The 8,585-nt window shown below is 34.4% G+C and overlaps 1 protein-coding gene across 1 annotated transcript in view; it reads right to left on the bottom strand.

The window, feature by feature from the left end:
- The window catches only part of LOC117111616 (zinc finger C2HC domain-containing protein 1A-like), a gene marked incomplete at its 5' end in the record, with an annotated part of 11,203 nt that extends 3,286 nt beyond the window's left edge, over positions 1–7,917 (bottom strand). The window contains 6 exon segments of the mRNA XM_033254606.1: positions 328–582; positions 2,392–2,497; positions 4,134–4,257; positions 5,262–5,428; positions 6,343–6,481; positions 7,783–7,917. Of these exon segments, the coding sequence (XP_033110497.1) occupies positions 328–582; positions 2,392–2,497; positions 4,134–4,257; positions 5,262–5,428; positions 6,343–6,481; positions 7,783–7,917 (926 nt within the window).
- Between the last annotated feature and the right edge of the window lie 668 nt (positions 7,918–8,585).

Below are 8,585 nucleotides of genomic sequence, written 5' to 3'. Positions count from 1 at the left end.
ATATATAAGAAGACGTAATCAACTGGGCCATTGACCCTTCTGTTGGAAGTTTGAATCCAATCAGAGACAATTGATTTCACTCTACAGTATGCCAATAAAACACTAGCGTATATATACATATTCATCTATTTAAGCAGGAGAGGCCCGGAAACTTATAAAAGGTTTGTAAAGGGCCGTTTTTTATGGGTTAATAAAATTTATAGCTTAACCATGAATTTTAGGCCTGTACTTATCATTTTACCAACCAATATTTATAGATAAATTAATGGTTGGCAATGAACATTAGAATTAGGCCTAACCAAATCATGGCCAATGAGGTGAACTAACGTTTCATAGCTTGGATTCTGACCATCCACTGTACTTGCATCGCCGAGACGATTCTGTCCATTTCTACTCATGCTACGAAGCTGACTTGCTTTCGTGGTACGGTAAGAGCCTTGGCTACCATACCTACTTCTATCATCACCACTACCTATGGCCGAATAGGCCGGAGGTCCATGCGAAGGGTAACTGTGACCATGTACTGGTGCTTTAAAGCTATTTCTGTTATTATTATCATCAGCATCAGCATTATCAGCAAACCTAGATGTGAGTAAAAGGTAATGTGTTATTAAATAATATTTATACATTGATTAAAGTAAATATTCATTTACCATATTACATTACTAATTTACTAATAATATAAATACAAATAAATAAATAAAGTAATTAATTAATCTATTTATTTATATCTATTTATTTTTATTTATTTCTATTTATTCATTAATTCATTCATTCATTTAATACAAATTCATCACAATACATTTAAAATGTATATTGACCAAAGGCCATGACTAAAGCCCAACACATAAAGTGGTCACATTATGATTAACAACAGTAAAAGAAAATCAAAAATCAAACCACAAATCTATACAAAGAGACCGCAAACAAAGAGATGTACTGAACGTTCCAATATTTCCCTACTAAGATCCTTCGCTTTCATACTTTTACATCACTGGCATAACAGCTATGAGCTCTCACTGGCCAAGCCAGGGGCCCAGAGCCTTTAGGGGCCCTGGGATATATTTATTTGGCATTTTTTGCCAGAACCAGCAAAAACTGTAAAACAACATCAAATACACACTTGAATGTCAGCCATAACCCACTGGGTGCTCCCTGAACCCCCGGGGTAGAAGAACCGGAAAACCCTTAGCCAGGGCCTCAGGCCTGTTTGTTACGTCACTGGACAACATGCAGACTCTGCTAATGTCGCTACAATTAATAAGCAGACAGTGAAGAAATGCGCGATACCAAAGTTAAAGGTAAGCTTGCCCTGTTACATTACCCACTGGCAGATCCTTGCTAAAATTCTTGGAAACTTTACAAGCCTCCCTCCTTTGGTTTGTTTTTTTCAATGAGATGTGAAAAGAGATGGATTTTATGAATGAATGGATTCGGTGTAAACACCAAGGATAACCAACAAAAGTCTGAAGAAGACTTATTTCAATTATGACATTGTGAACTTCACTCATCTTTTTCTCAGAACTTGATAAAATAATTATGTTAATCCTGCAATATTGCTCCTTTTTCTTAATCAAAATAAATTAATGTCTAAAACCCTTGAAGATTTTGTGACCATTGTTCTTTTTTGTTTTTCTCGCGATCTTTTTTTTCGCGATTTTTTTTTTTTTTTTTTTGATGTATATGTGGATGTATATATAATGTATTTTTATATGTGCCTTTTAATGATTGATTTTATAAATTTTGTAAATTGACTCAATTCAGTTTTGTACTGCAATGTCTAATTTTTTAATAAAAACCAGAAAGAATGAATGAATGAATGAATGAATTTCCAAAGGGGTCCTTCTGGTGGTGATTGGGCAGTACAACAGGAGACAATTCCTCTACTCTTTTCCGAAGTGTGTACTACATTTCTTTAACGTGCACATGGGCCATATTGCACATGGGACCAACGGCTTAAACGTCTCGTCCAAAAGACGGTATGCCATGGTAACTTGCCCTCCAGCTGAAATACAAAGAGAGCAGCGATGGGAATTGAACCGGGGACCAAGAGATCTCCACGGTTCAGCGCACACACAGTTTAGCCAACTCAGCTAACTGCTCATTTCGAGGTTAAACATTTTCATGACCAAAACATTTGAGATAGGAAAAATATCCTTGGTTCAACATAAATAAATACTTTAGTACATTTCTGCTGTGTGAAACAGGTCATTAGTGTGACCAAATTGCATGATTTGTGGCCTAATAATATACTTTAGACTATTGTCAGATTTATAATAGAAATGATAACATACGGGCCGGGGTTCCCATTATGAGTAAGGATTACTATTATGAGTATAGATCACTAATGTTTGCAGAAGTTTACGTGAATTACCACACAAGTTGACAAACCTGACACGCTGGTTGAATTTAGCACTTTTGGCTCTTCTATTTCCTTGTCCAAATCGCTGATTAACGGGTGGATTGTAACGATTTGTTGGCTTATTATTAAAAGTATCTGTAAAAACAATAAGATAACATCTATACTGTAAAATAATGTTTTGTGTTTTTCTCTGTCCACCAAATATCTCCTGAAGTATTTCAAGTACAATTATGATTTTCACACATGCTGTAGCTACCACCAACAGGGCATGTGTTTTTTGGCAAAATTAACACATTTTATTCCTGATTACTTCTAAATCTCATAACCGTTGTGACGTCATTGTGCCATGTACCCAACCTGATATGCATGTTACAAGTCCCACATGCACACATACCGCAACACCGCATTCAATCAACGAACACGTTGGAGTTAACAACTTATTTCATAGAAGATAGATTTACTACGATACATATACATACGGGAAAATTTTGATTCCTAAACATTGGGATATGAGCATTCTTAACTTTTGAGGTGTCTTTTAACGACTTTTAAGTTCTTCAAAATTCAAGGTTTTTCCCTCGGGTAAACTTTTATGATTCTTATTACAGTAATCATGTGTGTACCGGTATACATACAGAAAAAAATTGAGTAGTTACATACGTATTCTTCTTTCCATGAATCGATAAACCCAAAATGACAGAGGGGTCTGGGTCATCCCCAGGAAAAACTTTGATTTCTTCATGGCGGGAAATAAGCTTTTCTGACTTCTCTTGTAACGCAAAAATTATAGCTCGGGGTCCCTGATTTTTTCTTTTTCTCTTTTTAATGAATCTTTTTTTGCCTAAGGTCTAGATGTGTATAAGAGACAGGGGTCCGACATCAAGATCCACTAATGATTCCCATTCAACTATATACAGCGGCCACCTTTCCCCATTCATTCAACACCATGCAGAGCACGGGCATATGCTAGTTTATATAATTGTTGACCCTTCACTCTCATCCAACTAACTCACCACTTAAATTGATGCTTTCCTAGAAGTTCTTTGAGACTATTTTTATGACAAATTATCCAGGTTTGAGCTAAGGGCAACCTGGAGCGGATTGCTAAACCATGGTTAAAAACACTCTATACACAGTCTTAACGCTTAGTAAGTCATAGTGATATAGATGCTGACCTATAATTATAGACTATTACTATACCGTGGTCTACAAGCAGGTTATAATATTTCTCTCAATCAATAGATGTAGCTTTCTTCAATTGTTTTCTGTTTACATTTAGATTTTGTCATTCTATAATAATAAAAGCCTTTGTTTGCAAATGAGATTTTACGCGGGCATATGCGTGACAAAATGAATGTTTTAACTATTAAGTTTGAAGGCCAACAAATAAACATATGAGCGATCAAAAAGCACAGTTGCTATGGGGTGATTGTTCATTTTCAATACTTGATGTGGTTTTAATTAAGACTGTTTGATAGCAATGATCTTAAAGGGGCAACTATCGTAAGACAGTCTATGTGATTAAATGGCGGTGATCGACTCGTTCAGACTACCTGTTTAAGACCGTTTTATTGCAATCCACCCCTGGGGTTGGGGTTGGAAGGCAAGCACATTATAACCACCAACCTACAACTCCTCAACAATGCAGGACTTGAACCTAAGACTATGGTATTAAAAGGCAACCATACTGCTTTAACTACCAAGCTCTCCACTTAATGAAAAATGCAGCATTTCAACCAAGGACCCTGGGACTGAATGCCAAGTAACTTACTGTCACGAAATCCAATATTTGTTCGACTTCTTTCCTGCATTGCTGCGAAATGTTGGTCTTCATAATTAAGTCCATAATTGGATGAGCCAACATTTGGCTTTCTACGCACAACACTGCTGTCATACTGTCAACAAATAATTACAATTAGTGAAATACTGGTCTCCTCTTAATTAAAGACCACCTCCAATTAAAGACCACTTTTCTGTGGCCCCAAATTTACCATTATTCTTTTTTCTTTTATCTTTTTTAAGACCAAAGCTGCTAAAGACCATGGAAACTCCAGTCACAAAAGTGGTCTTAATTTTGGAGGGACTTGTATAGAGTATATGCCTACTACCTGACATAGACATAACACACAATTTTTTCCTTGCCTTTAAATAATTTATTTTGATATATATGTATATATATACGACTACCTGTATATACTACCATAGGGGGAAATGATAACAATGGAAAGGAATAATTTAATTTAAGGCGAAAATACTGCCGCTAAGGGGAAATTTTAACGACGTTAAAGAGAAATACATACAAAGGATTTCTCACTCTATGAGTTCTGCCGTGATTTGGAAAAAGGCATTAACTCCAAAATCCTAGTTTTGAGTTATTGAGCAAAACGCGTTTGTCGTTAGCCTTTTGTACTGGAAATGAATTCTAGTAAATTTTTTTGGCAAATATACTAAACATATAATTAAAAAACATATTAAATAATTTTCATGGTGATTTTTGTTCTTTAACCCTATTTAAATAGAGATAATGCACTATTCCAAATTTTAACAGGAGTCAATGGTGCGTGAAAAATCTGAAGTTAGGCATTAACTCCAGTTTTTCCAGTGAAATATGTATCTTACGTAGCCAAATTACAGTATTTCTGACAAACAAATAATGTATGCCAGTGTCAATTATATATTTCACGAAATTTAGTTCATGTGGTAGAAGATTTTTTAATATGCCATTTTTTTTTCAATAAGGCGAAAATACTGCCGCTAAGGGGAAATTTTAACGACGTTAAAGAGAAATACATACAAAGGATTTCTCACTCTATGAGTTAGTTAGGAGAGTATATATATATATATATAAATCCACTTTCTAATAAAGACAGACTAAAATATGATGCAAAATACTGCTTACAGATTTTCGTATTCCTGTAGAGCTATAACCAACATCAGCACCGGCACTTTTGTTGAGCGGTTTAACAGGGCTGCCATATGTTTTGGATCTTGTGGCGCAGAAGGGAATGTGTCTTTCGCCAGCTTTCTGATTGAATCTACGGCTGCAATGCGGGCACTGAATATAATCTGAAATATTACGAACTTAAAATTATAAATTAACATTCTGCTGATTTTCATCTATCTACTGTATGGTGTTTTATGTAAATGTGTTGAGTAAATATCTATTATACTGTATATCACTTATTTATATTTATGGTACATTTTATACTTACAATAATATTTTACTGAGGTAATCTGTATGTCATATGAGTAAAAATACTAATTTAAAAATGACTGATTCTCATTTATCATATCTTTTATATAGTTAAATCTTTACCTGTGACGGAATTTGGTATTCTGTGAATTTTTTTACCTCGTTCTCATGTTTCACATTGTAATTATACGTAAAATGAAAAATACAAGAAAGCAAGGATATAATGTGTTTTGGTAACCAAAGTGTGAGTGTAAAAAGAGGTGGGGTGACTGCAAAAATGTTCATTATTAAACTCGAGCCTTATTCTATACACCATTAAATCTATTGGGTCTATTTTGAAAAAGCGCCACCAACATCTCACAACTTTTCACTGGGGTATATCCAGCAGCCTAGCCTGAGAAAATTTAGTTTTTCCAGACACATATTTTTTTTTAAGTACTTCAACAACCAAAAACACTGCAGGTTTAATGCACACCTATTTTCTTTTTAACTTTTTTTTTTTTTTTTTCATTTTTTGGAAATTTTAATTTAAAATTTTTAGTGAAGATGGTGTAGAGTAGATTTGTGCTTTCCAATTCTTTATATTCCAAAGAAGTCCACCCTATGGTCACTACATACAGTATAGATTCAAACTTTAATACATGTTTTCATTTCAAATTTAGCGAAGATGGTGTAGAGAGGATTTGTGCCTGCCAATTCCTTATAATATATTTTGAAAGAAGTCCACCCTACTAGTGACTACAGCATATATACAAACTTTGATAAATGTTAATGTAATAAATCTTACCTGGATTTATTGAGGGTGGTGGAGGGGGTGGCAGTGGTCCACCTGTCTTCAAAGCACGGTCTACCTGTCGGGCAGAACGTATTGAGTTGATGAAATCCAGATGTTTCTCCCTCCAGTTTGTCATTTTAATTGGGTTTGTCTGTATAGGGAAAAAAAATAAATAAATAAATAAAAAGTGAAAGATACAGTACAGTAAAAGATAAGGTACAGTACAGTATAATACTTGTTTATCATGCTGCTTCTTAAAAAATGTAAATTATCAAACACAAAGACTAAGACCATTGAGATATGGTTAGCTATGAAAGCAAACAATGAAAAAAAAATGTCAGAGAAAAAAAAAATTTAAAAAAATTGGCAACAGCTGCTAAAAAAAAAACAGCAGCTAAAAAAAAAAAAAAAAAAAAAAAATCCAAAAACCAAAAAGAATTTTGAAATAAGAAATTCAGATTGGAAGTAAAGGTTTATTGAGTGCTGACAAAAATATGTGGTTTTTCTGGACCAGAATAGCTGGTTGATTTTGTTAACGATGAAGGCATTATTTCATGGCTACACCATAGTTTAACAACACTTCCTGATTAGAACAACATAGTCAACATAGTATTCATCATTTGTAATGGGACCCTTCCTGGCATACTGTGTTTTCCTAAGGGTAAACCACACCAAGGCGTGGGTTACAAATGAATAAAAAAAATTATTTAAAGAAATAAATAAAATATATATATATCCATAGACTCTTTTTGGGAGTCTATGGAGAAATGGCTCTGTATGTATTTGCATATTTTCATTTATAATTATAGTTATATGCCTATTGTATTCCTTATAAGTTTAAGTTATTCATTTTCATTCTTGCAGCATTTTGTTTTCTATACTGCCTTGCCTGTATATTGTTTGTTCTGAGCCGTCGTTGTTTGTCTTTGTCTGTAATTTTTTTTTTTTTTTATTGAAATTTACTTCAATGACAAATTTCTTGTTAAGAAATTAGCTCATATTGGTCTCCCACCATTCTTGATATTGTTTCATTTGCATCTTCATTATTAATTGGTGAAATAAATACTGAACTGAACGGCATAAAAATTAGAATTATAAAATTTACAAATAAACAGCCCTCCCAATACAAAAAAAAAAAAAATTGGAATAATGCAGTGAGAATGAGCAACAGCGTTAGCATACTCAGAATTTGCATTGGGTCCATTATAGGTTTTGTTAATATGTATTTTTAAATATTATTATAATCTTTAATTTGTGGTATTTACAAGATCTAAACCCAGGAATTTAGGATCACAAGGCTGGCACCTTAAAACTTAAACCACAGCTGCACTGATTCCTTGGAATCTAGGAGAAAATTTTACAAATCAATTAACAAATCAATATTCCCTTAAATTTACAGAAATGTGTGGAATATAAAATATGCGAGGAAGTAATACAATCTAGAATCAAAACCTTTTTTTTTTCAACTGGTTTAGACTTGATGATTTTGTCCATTGGCACATCACTGTCCCTAGCTCTCTGCTTCCCTGAGTTGAACACCTTTCTGGTCTTGCCTTGGAGTTTCCTGCATATTCTTTCATGCTTTTGCTGCATAAACAGGATAATAATTTGAGAAATACATGTGTGCCATACCAAACACAAGTTTTTTCACAAACGCACATGTTCGCATAAGTTCAATGTTTATATCATGTATATCCTTTATAGAACATTGGCAACAATATCAAAAAGGTGGGGCTTAGTGGAAAGGTCCATTCTGCCTACTCGCTCTTTAACAGTGGTGTATCCAGAGGTGACGGAACTAGGGGGTGCTGTGTTATGGAGAGTAATGTGTGAACGAAAATGGGGGGGGGCACGGCCTTCCAAAAATTACACGTACCCCCCGTCGCCCCCAGAAAAATCATGGTCAATTAGTTAAAAATCACCCTTTTTTGGGAATTAGCGAGCCTCAACTGATCGATAGATGTGTATAAGAGACAGCTTCACCTCCACTCTCCCCATCAGCACCCCCATTTCAAGGCTTCTCTAGATACGCCACTGCTCTTTAACCACGGATTATTAAAAATATGTACAAATTACACTAAATAATGTAGATCTAACAACTTGAAGTACTAGGCCAGAAAAATCGATATTGGTTTTTTGGAAGATTTCGATGATAATGAAAAAAGTTAGTTATCCATGAATTTTTGTTTTTTTGGCTTTATTGCCAGTAGGGTCCTTCTGGTATGAACTGAGCAATACAATGGAGAGGCAATCCC

Source organism: Anneissia japonica, unplaced genomic scaffold (assembly GCF_011630105.1).
Source record: "Anneissia japonica isolate Jap-2015-1 unplaced genomic scaffold, ASM1163010v1 scaffold284983_len440753_cov197, whole genome shotgun sequence".
Classification (NCBI taxonomy): domain Eukaryota; kingdom Metazoa; phylum Echinodermata; class Crinoidea; order Comatulida; family Comatulidae; genus Anneissia; species Anneissia japonica.
The sequence above is the reverse complement of the archived record's forward strand: the minus strand, read 5'-3'. Positions and strand labels throughout refer to the sequence as shown.